Source organism: Rhinoderma darwinii, chromosome 4 (genome assembly GCF_050947455.1).
Source record: "Rhinoderma darwinii isolate aRhiDar2 chromosome 4, aRhiDar2.hap1, whole genome shotgun sequence".
Taxonomy (NCBI): domain Eukaryota; kingdom Metazoa; phylum Chordata; class Amphibia; order Anura; family Rhinodermatidae; genus Rhinoderma; species Rhinoderma darwinii.
In genome coordinates, this window is record NC_134690.1 from 22,206,483 (window position 1) to 22,229,074 (window position 22,592).

The 22,592-nt window shown below is 42.7% G+C and overlaps 1 protein-coding gene across 1 annotated transcript in view; it reads left to right on the forward strand.

The window, feature by feature from the left end:
* The first annotated feature begins 311 nt into the window (after positions 1-311).
* LOC142760630 (allurin-like) overlaps positions 312-22,592 on the forward strand; it is a 115,865-nt gene continuing 93,584 nt past the window's right edge. Inside the window, exon 1 of the mRNA XM_075863821.1 lies at positions 312-573. Coding sequence (XP_075719936.1) covers positions 505-573 — 69 coding nt within the window. The 5' untranslated portion in view covers positions 312-504. The remainder of the gene's footprint in view (positions 574-22,592) is intronic.

Consider the following 22,592-nt stretch of genomic DNA (forward strand, 5'->3'; position numbering starts at 1 on the left):
ATGTACAGGAGCAGTGTACATTCAGATCTGTTTCAAAATCAACAGTACAGCCAGCTTTGTGCGGCAGTTTCACAATACAGTAATAAAATTAATTCTTTGACATTTTTAATAAAGATTATTTAGAAAGTTGATCTTAGGAGCCACTGTGGACACCTTAAATGCCCCTCATGGTGCTCACACATCAAAGCGGATAACATTACACATCACACTGAACAATATGAGCCGCCTTGTGGTTTACATTGTGCAACTTGAACGTAATAATAATTGGACGGAATTGAATTTAAAATTTGCTTTATCTTCTGTTTCAGCCCTTTTAACCTACATAGATCAAAGTGACATATCAAACAAATGCACTTGTTAGACGGCCAATTTTCTGGAGTCTGGATCAGCAGCCAATCGTTCCGCGCCTCGTCTCTTTCCCTGGAGATTTTTACTCTTATTGGGACCGGTTCTCTCCTTTCTTTGTGATCTATCCTAATACCAAGAGAGGACAAGGTCTGCAAAATGTTCTCAGTCAATACAATCAGCATAGTGATTTACTTATGTGCAGTGCTTCATCTGTCGGATGGAAAAGTAAGTAGTGATCTGAGGGACTAGCCTGTAAAATGCAAAGAAAGGACGTTATATAACCGATACTTTTGTACTTTTTATCCAAGATTTATCCAATTTTGTATATTTCTTGCAAAGGAATAGCCTAAATATATTAAACAAATCCCCTTATGGGCTGGATAGCAAAAGAAAAAGACAGAAACATCCTAATATACTAACCTTTAAAACTTGTCGCATATTCCAAGCCACCAGTCATCAGAGTCTCCGGTTGTGGTTTCTTTTTGTTTTGCTATTTCCATAGTTTGTTTTTTGGCCTCCTTCACATGCAGAAGTTTTTCTGGTGTTTTAACTGCATAAAAAATGCTTCTAAAAACGCTTTTCAAATATAACATGCGTTTTTTTTATGGCCTTTTTTTGTAACTTTTTTTGTGCCAATTTTCATTTGGTGTTATTTTGTGCATGCTTTTTTTTAATGGCGTTTTTGAGGTTTCTTTAGAGTAGCCTATGGGAACAACGCCTGAAAAAAACGCCATACCTAGAGCATGCTGCGTTTGGAATAAAACTGGCCGCACTAAAATATGCACAAAAACGCAGCCAAACACTGTGCGTGAATCCAGCCTACAGGAGGCGAAAAAGCTGAATTCATAACAACTTGACATGAACTTTACTAGATACAAAGTGGAAGTCTGCACTGTTCGTCACCAACAGGTGGTCACTAGAGTCCCCACCATCTGTTGTTTTTTTTTTTTTTTTTACTGTTTCCATAAGAAGATTTTGAGGGTTTGAAAACACCCTGTAAGGAGGCAAAATCACTGAGTTCATAACAACCTGCTTTGAACTGGCTTTAAACACACAGTGTATGCCATATGCCGAATATATATCATGTATGCCTGGGCTGTTGGTCACCAGCAGTTCTTAGTGTTATGTTGTTGTTTTTTAGCTTTTCCATAGGAAAACTTTTGGGAAGATTGAAATTCCTTTAACCCCAACATTTGTAAAACAATTTCTCCCGATTACAGAAATATGCCATATGTGGTAATAAAGTGCTGTTTGGACCCACAGCGGGGCTTAGAAGGGAAGGAGCGCTATTTGGCTTTTGGGGCTCAAATTTAGCTGAAATGGTTTTTGGGTGCCATGTCGCATTTGCAAAGCCCCTGAGAGGCCAAAACAGTGGAAACCCTGCAAAAGTGGAAACTACACCACTTAAAGAATCTATCTAGGGGTATAGTGGGCATTTAGACCCCACATGTCTTTTGCAGGATTTATTAGAATTAGGCCGTGAATATGAATATCAACATTTCTTCGACTAAAATGTTGCATTTTTTTCAATTTCACAAAGGATAAAGGGGGAAAAAGCTGCCCAACATTTGTAAAGCAATTTCTCCCGAGTACGGCAATACCCCACGTGTGGTCATAAATGGTTTTTCATTAGAAAGTAATTAACACTTTCTGGACTGATCCATTTTTTTATTTTCCTTTTTAGTTTTTTACTCCCCGCGTTCCAAGAGCTACAACTTTTTTATTTTTCAGTCAATAGAGCGGTATAAGGGCTTATTTATTGAGGGACAAGCGGTCGTTTTTATTGGTACCATTTTTTGGTACATACAACTTTTTGAGCACTTTTTATTACATTTTTAGGTAGAGCCAAGGTGACCAAAAAAACAGTGATTTTGCCGTTTTAAATTCTTTATTTTTCACGTGAGACGCTCCATACATCACCCCCCACACTAAGACATGCTATGTTGTGGTGCGCGAGGGGGTTAATGCGCAGCGCATGGTGCAGAGTGAAAATTACAATTTTCCACTCATATGCCATTTTAGTGCACTATATGTTATGCCCAGTTTGTGCCACTGAAGACAAATACCTCATAAAATATTAACCGGGTTCTCCCGGGTATGGCGATGCCATATCTGTGGACGTAAATTGGTGTTTAGGCACACTGCAGGGCTCAGAAGGGAGGGACGCCATTTTGCTTTTGGGGCGCAGATGTAGCTTGGTAGTTGTTCTGTTTGGGGTTTTACTGGTGTTTCAGTTTGTAATGTGGGGGCATATGTTATCTGTGCGGGGTACATCAGGGTACATGTTATCTGTGCGGGGTACATCAGGGTATAATAAGAGGGTATAATAATGCAGTAAATAAATAATAATCCGCAGATATGTGGCCAATATCGCACTGATAAATGGCGCCCGATCTTATCTGCTTTTGGAACACTCCGCACATTTTGCATCGCCATATTCTGAGAGCCAGAACTTTTTTATTTTTTCTCTACCGGAGCTGTGTGAGGGTTTATTCTTTGCGGGACGAGCTGTAGTTTTTATTGGTACCATTTTGGGGTACCAGAAATTTTTTTGATCACGTTTTATTCCATTTTTTGGCAAGCAAGGTGACTAAAAACCATCAATTCTGACAATGTTTTTTATTCTTTTTTTTTATGGCCTTCACCCTGGGCTATAAATGACCATTATATTTTATTCTGCGGGTCGGTACGATTACGGCGATACCAGATGTATATAAATTTTTTATGTTTTGCAACGTTTGTGCAATAAAATCACTTATTTATAAAATGCATAATTTTTTGTGTCATCATATTCTGAGAGCAATAACTTTTTTATTTTTCAGTCAAAAAAGCTGTGTAAGGGCTTGTTTTTTGTGGGACAGGATGTAGTTTGTATTGGTACCATTTTGGCGTACATGTGACTTTTTGATCACTTTTTATAGTATATTTTGGGAGGGTTGGTAACCAAAAAATTGTGATTCGGGCACTGTATTTAGTTTATTTTTTTCACTGTGTTCACCGTGCGGGAAAAATAATAAAACAGTTTTATAGTTGGGGTCGTTACGAACGCGGCGATACCAAATATGTGTACTTTTTTTAACGTGTTAATTTTTTTCCTATAATAAAAGACTTACAGTGGAGGAAATAAGTATTTGATCCCTTGCTGATTTTGTAAGTTTCCCACTGTCAAAGACATGAACAGTCTAGAATTTTTAGGCTAGGTTAATTTTACCAGTGAGAGATAGATTATATAAAATAAAAAAAACAGAAAATCACATAGTCAAAATGATATATATTTATTTGCATTGTGCACAGAGAAATAAGTATTTGATCCCCTACCAACCATTAAGAGTTCAGCCTCCTCCAGACCAGTTACACGCTCCAAATCAACTTGGTGCCTGCATTAAAGACAGCTGTCTTACATGGTGACCTGTATAAAAGACTCCTGTCCACAGACTCAATGAATCAGTCTGACTCTAACCTCTACAACATGGGCAAGACCAAAGAGCTTTCTAAGGATGTCAGGGACAAGATCATAGACCTGCACAAGGCTGGAATGGGCTACAAAACCATAAGTAAGACGCTGGGTGAGAAGGAGACAACTGTTGGTGCAATAGTAAGAAAATGGAAGACATACAAAATGACTGTCAATCGACATCGATCTGGGGCTCCATGCAAAATCTCACCTCGTGGGATATCCTTGATCCTGAGGAAGGTGAGAGCTCAGCCGAAAACTACACGGGGGAAACTTGTTAATGATCTCAAGGCAGCTGGGACCACAGTCACCAAGAAAACCATTGGTGACACATTACACCGTAATGGATTAAAATCCTGCAGTGCCCGCAAGGTCCCCCTGCTCAAGAAGGCACATGTACAGGCCCGTCTGAAGTTTGCAAATGAACATCTGGATGATTCTGAGAGTGATTGGGAGAAGGTGCTGTGGTCAGATGAGACTAAAATTGAGCTCTTTGGCATTAACTCAACTCGCCGTGTTTGGAGGAAGAGAAATGCTGCCTATGACCCAAAGAACACCGTCCCGACTGTCAAGCATGGAGGTGGAAACATTATGTTTTGGGGGTGTTTCTCTGCTAAGGGCACAGGACTACTTCACCGCATCAATGGGAGAATGGATGGAGCCATGTACCGTCAAATCCTGAGTGACAACCTCCTTCCCTCCACCAGGACATTAAAAATGGCTCGTGGCTGGGTCTTCCAGCACGACAATGACCCGAAACATACAGCCAAGGCAACAAAGGAGTGGCTCAAGAAGAAGCACATTAAGGTCATGGAGTGGCCTAGCAAGTCTCCAGACCTTAATCCCATCGAAAACTTATGGAGGGAGCTGAAGATCCGAGTTGCCAAGCGACAGCCTCGAAATCTTAATGATTTACAGATGATCTGCAAAGAGGAGTGGGCCAAAATTCCATCTAACATGTGTGCAAACCTCATCATCAACTACTAAAAATGTCTGACTGCTGTGCTTGCCAACAAGGGTTTTGCCACCAAGTATTAAGTCTTGTTTGCCAAAGGGATCAAATACTTATTTCTCTGTGCACAATGCAAATAAATATATATAATTTTGACAATGTGATTTTCTTTTTTTCTTTTTTTATATAATCTATCTCTCACTGGTAAAATTAACCTAGCCTAAAAATTCTAGACTGTTCGTGTCTTTGACAGTGGGCAAACTTACAAAATCAGCAAGGGATCAAATACTTATTTCCTTCACTGTATTATAGGAAAAAAAGCATTCTTTGTTTATGTCACTTCTAACTTTTATTTTTACACTTTTTAAAAACATTTTTATTATCTTTTTTAAACTTTTTTTACTTGTCCCACTAGGGGACACTTACACTTGCAGCTCTGATCGCTGCTGGAGTACATTACACTACACACGTAGTGTAATGTGTTCTAACTGTCATTGTGACGTAACTGTCACACTGACAGGAAGCATCGGAGGACCGGCCGGAGGCTGATCCTCCGAGGCTTCCGTACATGGCAACCCGGAGGTCATTGTCCGGCCTCTGGTTGCCATGATAAGGATCGACAGCCCCCGCAAATGCATGTGGGGGGCTGCCGATCCGCTGTAAACCTCTTCGATGTGGTGATCGCAATCGACCACCGCATCGAAGGGGTTAATTGCCGATTTCAGCGGCGACAGGCCGCTGATCGGCAATGGGGAGAGCAGGGCTGACACCCTGAACAGTTAACTGCCGCTGCGGTGTAGCGCCGTGCGGCGGTTAACTGTTAAAGCGCGGATGTAACTGCACGCCCAGGTGCGCGAAGTTACTGCCCACCTGGACGTACATTTACGCCAAGGTGCGGGAAGGGGTTAAAGAAGTAAAACAGCCGACTTCAAAACCACCTGGTATGGACTGGACTAGATGCAGAGTGTATACAGTACACTGGATATTACCAATATATGTACAATATGTACTGTCGGTCACCGATCCCTTGTCGCTTGTTGTTATCTGTGGTTTTCCGTGGGACTGCGGATAAATCTAATGATCTCTCTGTCATACATAAGAAAGGGTTTAACGATAAAATTCAGCCTTATATTTTTACAATATTCCACAAGCATCAATGATATTCTAATGATATTAATAATTTTGTTTAAACCACTTCATGACCGGGGTACTACATGTGGGCTTGACTGCTATATATACTTTTTCTTTTGCAAATTATTTCTGCACTGTGTTTTTCAGTGATGATGCTTAATATTTGCATCATTTTTAACCGCTTGGCACTGCACTACAGGCATTTTTCATTTTTTTATTCTTGTTTGTTCCTCCTTGCCCTCCAAAAGCCATGAAAAAAATTATTTGTGGGGTGGAATTGGAAAAAAGTTTGATTTTTCCATAATTTTTTGGGTTCCATTGTTACCTTGTACATAGTGAGGTATGATTGACATATTTACTTTATTCTACAAGTCAATATGATTGCTAAATACCAAATTTCTATATATTTTTTAATGTTGTTCTATTTTTACAAAGAAAAAACAATTTGTTAAAAAAAATTATTTTGTGTCGCCAAACTCTGAGCCCCCTGGTTTCTAACGGCTTAGATGCCGTGGTCTCTATTAACTGTGGCACCTAAGTGGTTTAACGGCTGGGATTGGAGTCATGTCCGATCCTCGACGTTGCAGTGAGGTGTCGGTTGTAACATACTGCGACACCCACTGAGTATGGAGCGGGCTCAGCCTATGAGCCCACTTCATACTCCCTCTTGGTGGCTGTGACATACAGTTATATCACATGTCATCAAGGGGTTAACGAAATACATACAACATGTATATCATTTTTTGTGTTAAATGTAGATAAACATAAGGTTATACACTGGAGATGGGAATAACAACTTTTACAATTTTATGTTAAATAATAAAACGCTGGGGTAAACTAACACTGAATGTAGGATATTGTTGTACACTAAACTTAACTTTAGCAACTAGTACCAGGTAGCTGCTGCCAAGGCAAATCAAACCATGGGATGCATCAAAAGAGGCCCAGATGTATATGATGAGAACATAGTTTGCCTCTATACAAATCACTAATCATAGATTTGGGCACCTCTGAATTGGAGCGGGTACAAAGGAGGATGACCAAAGTAATTAAGGGAAAATGTGGATTGAAGTACCATGAAAGATTGTAAAAGTTAGGGGGATTCAGTTTGGAAAATAAACGGCTTATCCAGGCCTGTAACCATGACAAGGGGACATCCAGTACATGTGGAGGAAAGAAGGTTTTTACATAATCATAGACGGAGTTCTTTATAGTAAGAGCAGTGAGACTATGGAAAGTTCCACCACATGATGTTATAATGGTTCATTTAAAAGTTTCAAGGGCAGTCTGATGCCTTTCTTTGAAAGATACATCACAAGTTCTAAGTTCTAGATTGCTGGAGATGGGTCGTCAATCTAGACATAAATTCTGATTGTCAAATTTGGAGTCCAGAAGGAATTTTTTCACCTAATATGAGGCAATTGGCGTTTGCCTCATGGGTTTTTTGCCCTTCTCTGGGTCAAAACTGCAGGAGAATAAGTTGAACTTGATTGACATTTTATTTTACTTTTAACCATTTTATTAGGGGGCAAATAACAAAAAAAGCAAAAACCTGTAAAGGATCTGAAAGACACAGCTTCTGTGTCAACGCCCATAGGTAATTAGTCTGCACCTGCTTCTATGTCTGTGAGACTGACTCCATCTTCCACCACTCAGGATGGCAGGCTTAGGAGTGGGAGAGCCTATCACAGCCTGGCCAGACGGAGCTAGCTCCCGCCCTCTGTCTATTTATACCTGCCTTTCCTGTTATTCCTTTGCTTGTGATTCTTCTCTGCTGGTTTCCTGGCTCTGCTGCAGCTTCTTGAACTACTTACCCTCTGCTTGTTATTGACCTCGGCTTACTGACCACTCTTCTGCTCTGCGTTTTGTACCTCGCTCTTCTCCTGGTTTGACTCTGCTCGTTCACCTCGCTTGTTGCTCATGGTGTCCCCGTGGGCAACTTCCCCATTTCCCCGGCTTCTTTGTACCCTTGTCTGTTTGTCTGTCGTGCACCTATTGAGTGTAGGGACCATCACCCAGTTGTACCCTGTCGCCTAGGGCGGGTCGTTGCAAGTAGGCAGGGACTGAGTGGCGGGTAGATTAGGGCTCACCTGTCTGTCTCCCTACCCCATCATTACATAACCTGTCTGTTTTTCACATTTTTTAGCCTCAAGTTCTACTATTACAAACTTTTATTTACAGTTGTTTTGATATCGTTTTAGTTTAAAGTAACTGGGGAGGGGCTAGCGCTGTGGTTTGAGCTGGCGGTGGCTTTCTTTTTTTTTAAATTATTATTATTTTATCTTTACAATTTTTTTTACACATTGTCCCCCCATAAAGTCATAAGAGACCTTTTGGGGAACAAAGCTGTAAAATATGCTCACGATACATAAATAAGGGGTAATTAATAAAGAAATATAAGTATGCATTATTTAGGGGTAAGTTTAAAGGGCTATTCCTATTATATAATGTTATAGGATATTGCTATAAAACAATATAGTCAGTGGGATTCTGACCCTTAGGACCTTTAGGATCCGTTTGGCATTTTCCATCACTGGAGCTCCTCTATGCATGGAAAATCAGCAAAGGAGCTCTGCAGTCCCTTAATTCTAAGGCAGTCGGACCTCCATCAATCTGTAAGTGATGGCATATCCTAGCGATATGCCAAGAAAACCCCCTTTAAACCAATATATAATATTAGTATGTCAGTAGTATTGCGACTGTGCCCACGAGATCACTGGTGGGACTATGGCTGTAATACAGATGTACTCCCGCCCCAACTACTGGGATTATGGAAACCTCTGGTTCTGGCAGTTAACCTCCTAATTGTTGCACTTTAATCTGATCAGACCTTTACCAGTGTTTACCTGAACGCCAACAAGCCCAACATGATCACTGGGCTGGCATCACTATGGATACAGCCGAGGACCCGACAAAATTCGCCAGCACTGTCTCTTGTAAATGCCTATTAGGACATACAGTGGTATAGCTAACAGGTATCTGTGCATATTTCTATACATAGGCACAATGTACTGTTACACAGAATCATGGCAGTATACTATAAGATAAATTGTTGATCCCTTTAAAGGACAAGCACAAAAGTAAAAAAAAAGTAATAAAATATAAAGTTTAAATAAAAATGTCACTAAACAAATTTTTTTTAAATAAAATATAATGTATTTAATAGAACCCCTATAAAGTAATATAACTCCAACATATATATATAGATTTATTTATTTTTTTTGCAATCCCACCCAAAATAAAATCAATAAAAATTGAATGCTAATGTACATACCCCCAAAAATATGACCTATATAAATGATAAATTAAGTAAAATTGAAGAGGAGAAACTAAGGCTCGCACATCCACAATATTAATCAGTAAACATGAACATGAGGTTCTTTGTTAACATTTTGATCAAATTGTATAAGCCCACTTGCCACTTCACGGGGACCACTTTTAAGTGGGTCCCTACATTATTGGTTGCAGGACCGTATGATGGCGCCCGCCACTACAATACCGCACCCGCAGAGGGAGCAACCCAGAGGCCCAGAAGCATCCCTGCTGCCAGGCCAAGCCAACCTTGGCTTTGGGCCACTCCCCCCCCCCCCACAAGTGCAGCGCCACAGCAACAGATACACGGCACCACAATAAGTGAAAAGGTGAAATGAACTCACTTTTAGATGTGCCCCCAGTGGCCAACTGAAAACACAACAGCAGAAACACTTATGAGGTCATTCCTAGATTGAAATCGGCTGGGTTAAAAGCGTGGAGTGCTGGTACCAGAAATTGCAAAAAAAGGGAAAGACTGTATGATATTACTGAAATTGAAGTGGAGAAACAAGGACCGCACATCCACAATATTAATCAGTAAACATGAACATGAGGCTCTTTATTAACATTTTTCTTTGTTAACCATTCCTAAATTAAAATCAAAATGTTCACAAAGAACCTCATGTTCATGTTTACTGATTAATATTGTGGATGTGCGGTCCTTGTTTCTCCACTTCAATTTCAGTAGTATGAGGAATAAGATTCTGAAATAAAGCACGAAAATACAGACATTTATGGATTAACAGTAGTATCAAATTTCAATAGAGGAAAAATCTGTAGACGACTACTAGAAATATATGATAGATAGATAGATAGATAGATAGATAGATAGATAGATAGATAGATAGATAGATAGATAGATAGATAGATAGATAGATAGATAGATAGATATGAGATAGATAGATAGATAGATAGATAGATAGATAGATAGATAGATAGATAGATAGATAGATAGATAGATAGATAGATAGATAGATAGATAGATAGATAGATAGATAGATAGATGGATAGATGGATAGATAGATAGATAGATATGAGACAGATAGATAGATAGATAGATAGATAGATAGATAGATAGATAGATAGATAGATAGATAGATAGATAGATAGATAGATAGATAGATAGATAGATAGATAGATAGATATGGGATAGATAGATAGATGATAGATAGATAGATAGATAGATAGATAGATAGATAGATAGATAGATAGATAGATAGATAGATACAGGGGCGTAACTAGATAAGACTGGGCCCCATAGCAAACTCTTGACCGGGCTCCCCCCCGGGTGCCACAATCAGCCCCCCTTATAAATAGTGCCCCCTGTAGAATGTGCCATACAGCCCCCTTGTAGACAGTGCTATATAGCCCTGCCTATAGACAGTGTCACACCCCATTTGTAGATAGCGCCCCCTCCTCCCCCTTGTAGATAGTGCCATACAGCCAACCTGTAGATATCGCCATAAAGCCCCCACTCTATATAGCGCTATACAGCTCCCACTGTATACAGTGCCACACAGCCCCCCTCCCTTGTATATAGTGCCACACAGCCCTCCCCCTTAGTAGATAGTGCAGCACAGCCCCCCCCCCCTTAGTAGATAGTGCCGCACTCAGCCCAGCACAGCTCCCCCTTGTGTATAGTGCCACACAGCCCCGCCCTTTGTGTATAGGGCCACACAGCCCCCCTTGTGTATAGTTCCACAAGGTAATTGCACATCCGAGAAAGTTGTATCAGCCAGGGAGATGTCACTCAAACATGGAAATGTGGGTTTGGAGGCAGGACTATGTGACACTTCAGGATAGTGGCACCTCCCCATGACCCTCTAATCAGTAATTAGCATATAGTGTGCGCTGTTTTAAAAGTGGATTTTAAATATTTTGCTGCATCTGAAAAAAACATACAAGGGAATGTTTGGAAATATTGTCAGGTCATGTATTACCGCATGGTGACGGTTCAAGGGGTTAAAACTACCAGACAGATTCCCATTAAATATACAATGAATTGAGAACAATTCCATCTGCCCTGCAATTTTGTTATTATAAATATATCCTATATAATTACAGCTCCAGAACCAAGCTCATGCATATATACAATACTAGAACCGAGCTCAGTACATAAATACAGCACCAGAACCAAGCTCAGTACATATATACAGCACTAGAACCAAGCTCTGACATATATACAGCACCAGAATCAAGCTCTGACATATATACAGTACGACAACCAAGCTCAGTACATAAATACAGAACTAGAACAAAGCTCAGTACATAAATACAGCACTAGAACCAAGTCCATACATACATACATACATACATACATACATACATACATACATACATTTGCCTCTGTCTGAGCTTGCTGAAACCGGAGTTAAAGCCCCAGTAAGTACTCTTCTCTTCTTTTCTTTTACTTTGACAATTGTTCACTGTTTTGTTGCAACTCGGATAATGGAAAGCAAGATTGTAGGTTTTCTTCAGTGCAAAGTTTGCCATATGTATGCACGACTGGAGCCGGAGTTCCAGGGTGAATACCTCTGTGGCAGATGTGAGCATGTTGTTCGCCTGGAAGCTCGCATTAGAGATCTGGAGGAGCAGAATGCAACACTGAGGAAGATAGACAATCTTGAGCTGAGAATGCTGTTCACAGAGCATGCAGTTAGTGGGTTAGAACTGGAGGGTGAAGCAGAGGCGTAGCTATGTTCTCCAGCACCCGGGGCATAGATTCAGTTTGGCGCCCCCCCCCCCCCCCCAACCTCTTTCCCGACATCTCCTTCCCCCTCGCCGTGTTTGTTTTCTCTACCAATCGACGAGTCATTTCTTTTTATGTAACGCGAGCATAAAAACATTTGTACATTTCACAAGCAATATGGTTCTATACACAACACCAGAACCAAGCTCGGTACATATATACAGCACCAGCACAAATACAGCTCAATTTAGTGCAACCCCTGCCGTATAGGTTTGTACGGCGTAAAACTACAGCTCCCAGCATAGCCCGAACAATGGTAAGGATATGCTGGGAGATGCCGTTTCACAAAAAATAAATCCTATCATAATCACACCACCCATCATCTCGCTGCAGATCATACAGTGACTACAGTGCTGATTAGAGGCAGAATGAATATTTACATTAAGTGACTCACCGGTGACGTCTCAGATTCTAGTTCCTTTTCTCCATCCGGTCCAGATCTCTATGATGACTTCTCCCGGTCCATTTCTGCAGTTTGCCGCTCACATGTCTTCAGCTTCTCACTTTTCCAACATTTCTGCACCTATAAATAAATATAAAGTTATCATTATACCACACACTACGCCCCTAAATATAATAGCGCCAAACACTGCACCTCTAATTATATTAGCACCATACACCGTGTCCCACACACACACTGTGCCCCCTGTAGATAGTGCCTGCCATAGAGCCCCCTGTAGATAGTGCCTGCCATAGAGCCCCCTGTAGATAGTGCCTGCCATAGAGCCCCCTGTAGATAGTGCCTGCCATAGAGCCCCCTGTAGAAAGTGCCTGCCATAGAGCCCCCTGTAGATAGTGCCCCCATATAGACCACCCCTGTATATAGTGTCCCACAAATAACTCCCCCTATAGTGCTCTACAGATAGCCCACCCCTGTATATAGCCCCCTGTAGATATAGCCCACCCCTGTATATAGCGCTCTACAGATAGCCCAACCATGTATGTAGCCCCCCTGTAGATATAGCCCACCCCTGTATATAGTGCTCCACATATAGTCCACCCCTGTATATAGTGTTTCACAGATAGCCCACCCCTGTATATAGCCCCCCCTTGTACATATAGTCCACCCCTGTATATAGTGCTCCACTAGATGGTCCACCCCTGTATATAGTGCTTCACAGATAGCCCACCCCTGTATATAGTGCTCCACTAGATAGTCCACCCCTGTATATAGTGCTCCACAGATAGCCCACCCCTGTATATACTATATACAAGGGTGGGCTATCTGTGGAGCACTATATACAGGGGTGAACTATATGTACAAGGGGGCTATATACAGGGGTGGGCTTTCTGTGGAGCACTATAGGGGGAGCTATTTGTGGGATACTATATACAGGGGTGGGCTATATCTACAGGGGGACTATATACAGGGGTGGGCTATATCTACAGGGGGACTATATCTACAGGGGGACTATATACAGGGGTGGGCTATCTACAGGGGGACCATATCTACAGGGGGACCATATCTACAGGGGGACCATATCTACAGGGCTGGGCTATACACAGGGCTGGGCTATACACAGGGCTGGGCTATACACAGGGCTGGGCTATACACAGGGCTGGGATATACACATGGCTGGGATATACACAGGGGGGCTATATCTACAGGGGAGGGCTATACACAGGGGGGGCTATATCTACAGAGGGGGGCTATATATACAGAGGGGGCTATATCTACAGGGGTGGGCTATACATAGGGGGGCTATATACAGGGGGAATATATCTACAGGGCTGGGCTATATCTACAGGGCTGGGCTATATCTACAGGGCTGGGCTATATACAGGGAGACTATATCTACAGGGGGGGCTATATACTGGGGTGGGCTATATCTACAGGGGGCTATATACTATATAGCCCACCCCTGTATATGGTGCTCTATAGACAGCCCACTCCAGTATATAGCCCCCATGTAGATATAGTCCACCTGTATATAGCCCCCCTGTAGATATAGTCCCCCTGTAGATATAGTCCCCCTGTATATAGCCCAGCAGATATAGTCCCCCTGTATATAGCCCAGCCCTGTAGATATAGTCCCCCTGTATATAGCCCCCCTGTAGATATAGTCCCCCTGTATATAGCCCCCCTGTAGATATAGTCCCCCTGTATATAGCCCAGCAGATATAGTTCCCCTGTATATAGCCCAGCCCTGTAGATATAGTCCCCCTGTATATAGTCCCCCTGTATATAGCCCCCCTGTAGATATAGCCCCCCTGTAGATATAGTCCCCCTGTATATAGCTCAGCCCTGTAGATATAGTCCCCCTGTATATAGCCCCCCTGTAGATATAGTCCCCCTGTATATAGCCCCCCTATAGATATAGTCCCCCTGTATATAGCCCAGCAGATATAGTCCCCCTGTATATAGCCCAGCCCTGTAGATATAGTCCCCCTGTATATAGCCCACCCCCTGTAGATATAGCCCCCCTGTAGATATAGTCCCCCTGTATATAGCCCAGCCCTGTAGATAGACACCCCCCCCGTAGATAAAGTCCCCCGTGTAGACAAAGTCCCCCCCGCAGATACAGCCACACTTCTATTACAATTAAAAAAAAATTCAAACTCACCTTATCCCCGCTCCCACGCCGTCCGGCAGCCATGGAGACTTGCACTCTTCTGCACAGGTCTCCAGGGGGTTGAACACAGCGTCTATGAAAGGCGCTGATTGGCTGGGCAGGATGACTTTCCCTGCCAGTCAGTCAGCGCCTTTCATTGACGGAAGCGTCACTGGTACAAAAGGTACCAGTCGCTTCATTCGTGGAGAGGCGCTGAATGGCCGGGCACGGAACGTGCCCGATCATTCATTGCTTCTAATTGTACCTGTGTCCTTGCGACACAGGTACAATTATATAGTGCAGGAGGAGGTGGCGCTGGCGCCCCCCTCTGAACTGCGCCCGGGGCACGTGCCCCGCTTGCCCCCCCCCCTAGCTACGCCCCTGGGTGAAGACATGGGTCAGCAGGATCAGGCAAGTAGCTGTGTTAATGTAGTTAGGGGCAGTAGAAACGAGTCCAAGAAAAGGAAGGCCTGTTTCTGACATTCCAAGCAAAATTGCCAAGTTGGGTGATGATGCGAGGGTGTCGGTCTCAGAAATGGCAGCCCTAGTGGATACTGATCTCCCTAACAGTTGTTAGTTGTAGGGGATTCTATAATCAGGAAGACGGATAGAATAATTTGTCGCCAAGACCCCCTCAACCGAATGGTTTTCTGTCTCCCTGGTACCAGGGTTCGGCATGTGGTGGAACGGGTGGACAAATTGCTGGGAGGGGCTGGTGATGATCCAGCTGTCGTGGTCCATGTGGGAACCAACGACAGAATAAATGGTAGGTGGAGGAGCATTAAGAATAATTTTAAAGAACTAGGCTACAAGCTGAAGGGACGGATCTCCAAGGTCATATTCTCAGGAATACTGCCTGTGCCATGCGCATCACAGGAAAGACAGCGGGAGCTCCGGGGGGGGGGGGGTGGTAAATGCATGGCTTAAGTCTTGGTGTAGAGGAGAAGGCTTTGGGTTCCTAGAGCACTGGGTTGACTTTTCATTGGTGTACAAACTGTATTCTGCAGATGATTTTCACCTAAATGGAAGGGGGTCCGCTGTGCTGGGGGAGAGAATTCTAGCTGGGGTGGCGGAGTATTTAAACTAGGGCTGAGGAGGGAGGCCAATGTAGAAAATAAAGAGATAGTTAGGTTAGAGAGGGGTCAGACTATATGGGTGGGGTGAGAAACAGACTGTGTGGAGAGGACTAGGCAACAAGATAAGGAGATTCTTTTGTTACAAAACAGCAGTGAAAATAAAAATGCCCAAATAATCACATTTCTGATACTGAAAGTGAAACATTTAAAGGCAAGTTAAAGTGTATGTTCACGCCAGAAGTCTAGCAAGCAAAATGGGGGAGCTGGAGGCCTTGATACAGGAAGAAAATATAGATATAGTTGGTGTTGCTGAAACATGGCCCGACTCTTCACATAACTGGGCTGTAAATCTACAGGGTTTTACACTGTTTAGGAAAGACAGGGCAAATAGGAAAGGTGGTGGTGTATGTCTGTATGTGAAAAGTGATATGAAGGTGGTGGTGTATGTCTGTATGTGAGAAGTGATATGAAGGTGGTGGTGTATGAATGTATGTGAGAAGTGATATGAAGGTGGTGGTGTATGTCTGTATGTGAGAAGTGATATGGAGGTGGTGGTGTATGTCTGTAAGTGAGAAGTGATATGAAGGTGAGTGTGAATGAGACATTAGAGGGTGAAGATTGTGAGGAGGTTGAAACCTTGTGGGTGGAATTACAAAGGGAGGTAAATACTGAAAAAAATACTTTTGGTGTAATCTATAGACCCCCCAATATAACTGAGGAGATGGAAGTTCAGCTAAACAGATGGAGCGGGCTGCACAGGCTGGTACTGTAGTGATAATGGGAGTTTTTAATTACTGGGATATTAATTGGGGTCATGGTTCGGCTTCAACTGCAAAGGGGAGACATTTCCTCAACCTGTTGCAGGAAAATTTTATGGGACAGTTTGCGGAAGACCCGACTAGAGGTGAAGCTCTGTTGGATCTGGTCATTTCTAATAATGCAGAGCTTGTTGGGAATGTCAATGTTCGTGAAAATCTTGGTAACAGTGATCACAATATAGTTAAATTTTACCTATGCTGTAAAAAACAAACACTATATCCATATTCATTGGTGCTTACAATCAATCAGAGCTGTTTCTATCCAGCTCATAACTGACTACGCTACACAATACGGCTGACAGCTGACAGCTGTCAGCTGCTCTAGTGCGCTTTATCAATCTAACTGCAGCGGGTCTCGCTGTTCCACTCTGAACAGCCGGGGCATATCCCTCTCACCTCCCGCCACGATATGGTCAGTCGACCAGCAACTTTTTGAACGGTCCTCCCGGGGTGAATTTACACACACGGGCTACCACCGTAGGCGAGGTGCAGTGAGGCTGTGGAGTCTCGACACCAGAGATCTCACCACCCCACTCATTCACTCAGTCCTAACACTGAGTCAATTGAGCGGATCACTCACGAGCCATTCTGTCAATAGACACGATCAAGTGAGCGATTGTAGCTCACCGCTTCTGGGTCAATACCAGCGGTGGTGGCGCATATCACGGTCGCTCTCTGCATCGCTGTTCTTCAGGCAGACAGCAATGTGAAGGTGCACTTAACAATTGTTTGCCCTTTACAAACGCTGGAGTAACGTTAGATGTGCATGCGGTCCTATCACCGCTGCTCATCAAGTCATTGCAGGGCTGACTCTGACCCGAACTAGCTGCTAGTTGGTAGTACAGTGCAGCAATAACAATAAGAACTACTCCTCGGCACAGCTTACATTTTCAGCTGACACTCTATTTAAACCGTTTTTTGGACTCCACCTCAATTTCTGGAGCCACAAAAACGGGTAGTTACAAATTCAATACATATAATAAAGAATAAACATAACTATTAACAGTTTCTAGTCACAATTCAGCAATGTGTGCATTACAATGAAACACCAGTTTAAGTGGTAACATTGAATACCACACTAAGTGAAATCACTCAACTATTCAATCCTGGAGTTTTGATTGCTGCCTACCATTAACGCAGCATTAACGCAGGGTGTGCATGTGGGCCACTTCATGCATACCAGTTTAGCTAATGCAGGGCTAATCTAGTCCACTTAGCTGCCTTTTGACACCACAGTGCAGCAATCACTACATTAGCTCACTTGTCCAGCACGGACCAGACTAATCAGCTGACACTAGCAATCCGTTTCTAATTGTCTCAATTTCAGTTTTGATCTCCATTGTAGTGCAGTGAAACGTGCACTCTAATGGAATAATAGCGTGGTGGAATCGCTTTATATTATAATCAGTGATTTCAACAATTACACCAAAAGAGTTTTGGGTTTAGGTATGTGAGTTTGGGGGTCACTCACACATACCAGTTTGCACCAATGAACTTTTAATACATTTTAATGTTAATCAATAAAGGTTATTTATTAATTTACATTAGGCCACATCTTTTCCTCCTTCCCATCCGTGAATCAATCTAGCTCTAACCGGTGGTGTACACCAATGTGGTCCCCTTGACCTATTTTCCTAGTGAGACAGGTGATCTTCACCAATTGCCAAAAAACAAACACAGGCTGGGAGGGCAAAAACACTTAATTTTAAGGAGGCCAATTTCCCCAGGATGAGTGCTGCAATTCAGGATATAGACTGGGAAGAACTAATGTTAAATAATGGGACAAATGCTAAATGGGAGATTTTCAAATCTACTTTGGGTAATTATAGTGCAAAATTTATTCCTATAGGTAACAAGTATAAACGACTAAAATTAAACCCCACATGGCTTATATCTTCTGTGAAAGGGGCAATACATGACAAAAAAAGGGCATTTGAAAAATACAAATCTGAGGGTACAGCTGTAGCATTTGTAAAATATAAAGAGCTTAATAAAATCTGTAAAAAGGTAATAAAATCAGCAAAAATGAAAGGCAGATAAAACAAATCCCCAAAAATTCTTCAAGCATATAAATGCAAAAAAGCCAAGGTCTGAACATGTAAGACCCCTAGATAGTGGTAACGGGGAGATGGTCACAGGGGATCAAGCGAAGGCAGCGTTACCAAATGGGTTCTTCCGCTCAGTATATACAACAGAAGATAGAGCAGCTGATGTAGCCGTTGCCAGTGCTGTTAATATATCAGTTGATATACTGAATTGGATGAATGTAGATATGGTGCAAGCTAAATTAAATAAAATAAATGTACACAAGGCCCCGGGACCAGATGGGTTACACCCTAGAGTTCTTAAGGAGCTTAGTTCAGTTATTTCTGTCCCCCTCTTCATAATATTTAGAGATTCTCTAGTGACTGGTATAGTGCCAAGGGACTGGCGCAGGGCAAATGTGGTGCCTATTTTCAAAAAGGGCTCTAGATCTTCCCCGGGTCATTATAGACCAGTAAGCTTAACATCCATTGTGGGAAAAATGTTTGAGGGGCTATTGAGGGACTATATACAGGATTATGTGACAAAAAATAGTATTATAAGTGACAACCAGCACGGTTTTACTATGTACAGAAGCTGTCAAACCAACCTCATTTGTTTTTATGAAGAGGTGAGCAGAAGCCTAGATAGAGGGGCCGCTGTGGCTATAGTGTTTTTGGACTTTGCAAAGGCATTTGACACTGTCCCTCATAGACGTCTAATGGGTAAATTAAGGACTATAGGTTTACATAGTATAGTTTGTAATTGGATTGAGAATTGGCTCAAGGACCGTATCCAGAGAGTTGTGGTCAATGATTCCTACTCTGAATGGTCCCCAGTTATAAGTGGTGTACCCCAGGGTTCAGTGCTGGGACCACTATTATTCAACTTATTTATTAATGATATAGTGGATGGGATTAATAGCACTACTTATATTTTTGCAGATGACACCAAGCTATGCAATATAGTTCAGACTATGGAAGATGTTTGTGAATTGCAAGCTGATTTGAACACACTAAGTGTTTGGGCGTCCACTAGGCAAATGAGGTTTAATGTAGATAAATGTAAAGTTATGCACCTGGGTACGAACAACCTGCATGCATCATATGTCCTCGGGGGAGCTACACTGGGGGAGTCACTTGTTGAGAAGGATCTGGATGTACTTGTAAATCATAAACTCAATAACAGCATGCAGTGTCAATAAGCTGCTTCAAAGGCCAGCAAGATAATGTTGTGTATTAAAAGAGGCATGGACTCGCCGGACAGGGATGTAATATTGCCACTTTACAAAGCATTAGTGAGGCCTCATCTAGAATATGCAGGCCAGTTCTGGGCTCCAGTTCATAGAAAGGATGCCCTGGAGTTGGAAAAAATACAAAGAAGAGCAACGAAGCTAATAAGCGGAATCTAATGGAGAATTTAAGTTATGAGGAAAGATTAAAAGAATTAAACCTATTTAGCCTTGAGAAAAGACGACTAAGGGGGGACATGATTAACTTATATAAATAAATGAATGACACATACAAAAAATATGGTGAAATCCTTTTCCATGTAAAAGCCCCTCAAAAAACAAGGGGGCACTCCCTCCGTCTGGAGAAAAAAAGGTTCAACCTGCAGAGGCGACAAGCCTTCTTTACTGTGAGAACTGTGAATCTATGGAATAGCCTACCGCAGGTTCTGGTCACAGCAGGGGCAACAGATGGCTTTAAAAAAGGCTTAGATAATTTCCTAGAAATGTTTTACTTCTCCTTTCCCATCCCTTGGTTGAACTTGATGGACATGTGTCTTTTTTCAACCATACAAACTATGTAACATATATACAGCACTAGGGGGGCGTGGCCTGGCTGTTGACCGAGATGGCTGCATGAGAACTTAGCTCCGAGCCTGAGATCCTTTAAAGCGACAAAATATACAGCTACACACCTCGAAAGACACGGTACTTTAGTGGGAAACAGGTGCCAACATGCCCAAGAAGAAGAAGCTGCCGTCTAAACCGGAGAAGCTGATGGATTTCTTCTTTTCTCCAGCTTCCGAGAGGAGCCAAGATGGCACGGACGCTGGCTCATGTGCGGGCTCCTTGTTGTCTGAGCACCCGCCCGGACTTCGGGACACACGTGCTACATCAGCGCTGCCGAGACGCAGCACTTCAGCACCTCCTCGTCCTCCGGTGCTGTCTCTCTCAACTGATCGCAGCCAAGAGGGAGAGGATGTGAGGGATGCCGACACAGACCTTCCACTGAGACGCCATTCCAGGGAGATCTCCTCCTCTGCACCGGCGTCGCCATCCCCTATAAGCCCGAGGACACACATACAGCAGCTGCAACCTCCGTCTGTCCTCATAACTGAGGTAAGCCAAGATGATCTTCAGGGGTTGGGGGTCCTGGAGACTTCAGATATGTTTGAAGGCATTCCTACAACTGGCATGGCGCTTACTGATTCCAGCATGAAACACATGTTACAAGCGTTGAGACGCTCCTTACAAACGGACATTGGCCATTTGATTAACCCTCTCCATGTGGCTGTGCAGGAAGTGGATCAGAGGGTTCATGTTGTAGAGTCTAAGATGGGAGATTTTGCACGCTCACACAATGATTTAATTGATGCCCACTACCAACTGGATACAGATGTGCAGTTTCTCCGCTCCAAAGTGACGGATCTGGAGGAGAGATCGAGGAGAAATAACATCAAATTTAGGGGTATACCTGAGAGCGTAGCCCCCCAAGAGCTGGAGCAGTTTATACAGAAATTTATGAAAATTATGCTTCCCACGTGCTTGCCATCTGATATGCTGATAGACAGAACTCATAGAGTTCCTCGCCCTAGACATCTGGAGGAGTCCGTCCCTAGAGATGTATTGGCTCGGATCCATTTTTACCAGACCAAAGAGAATTTAATGGCGGCGACATGAAAGATGGGAAACCTACCGGAGCCCTATCGGAAGCTGTTGTTATTCACTGATCTATCAGCAGCAACACTTCAGCTTCGTCGACAATTGAATCCGGTTACTTCAGTCTTGAGAGAAAACAAGATTGTATACAAATGGGGATTTCCAGTGCGGCTGATTATATCCAGAAAAGAATTCGATACTGTTAGAAATCTGGAGGAAGGTGTGGCCTTATTGCGCAAATGGGACTTGCAAGTTATGACTGCATCTTTCTCACAGCAACAAGCTCCGAGACCTATATCGGATGGATGGCAGGCCATTAAATCGCGGAGACGGGACAAGAATTGAGGTTCCTAACCGTGATCTCAGGTGAATCGGGTGGCTACTTCATGCAGACTCGGTACTCAGGGACAATGTTCTCTACACCCGAAGTCTTGTGGTTAGCTAATATGCTAGACCTTTTTGTTCTTCTGCCCACAGGGGCATTATTCACAAATTCATGTTTATCCGTGGTTATGCTGTTTTATTGTATGTCTGTTTTTTCACAAGGTATGATACTACGTCCAGGTATGCTGATGGCACACTGCTATGTGGCAGCTCGTCTGTTGATAGGTGAATCTTTACAATATATCAATCTCGCTGTATTGTATAATGGTACTTAAAATCCTTTCCTTAAATGTAAAAGGGCTGAACAGCCCACAAAAAAGGGCATCTTTATGGTCTAAGGCTAAAAGTTTATCGTGTGATGTTATATGTGCTCAAGAGACGCATCTTGTCCAGAAGGATGCATTTAGGATGAAACATCCAAATTTCCGATTTGTTTTTCAAGCATATTATCATTCTAAATCTAGAGGGGTGCTTATTGCCATGAGGGATTCCCTCACTTTTCAACTTATTACTGAGGTCTCCGACCCCTTGTGTAGATTTGTCATATTGGTCTGCCCATCAATAGTGTGGTATACACAATAGCGTCCATATATGCTCCAAACAAAGGCCAAATTAGATTTGTTCATAAACTGTTGAGACGAGTGAATAAGGTCAAGCAGGGGAGGCTTATCATCTGTGGAGATTTTAACACTGTATCGGACTCTGCGGTGGATGCAACTTCTTCTGCCAGAGGAAATGCACGGTCCCTAGGCAGAGTACTGTGGCAGAGGGAGTTGTATGATGTTTGGAGAACACATCATACCACGGAGCGAGACTATTCGTATTTCTCAGCAGCACACAAAACGTATTCAAGAATAGACATGTTTTTGGTAGACAAAGAAAGTTTGTTAGTTTCTCAGGAGTCCAC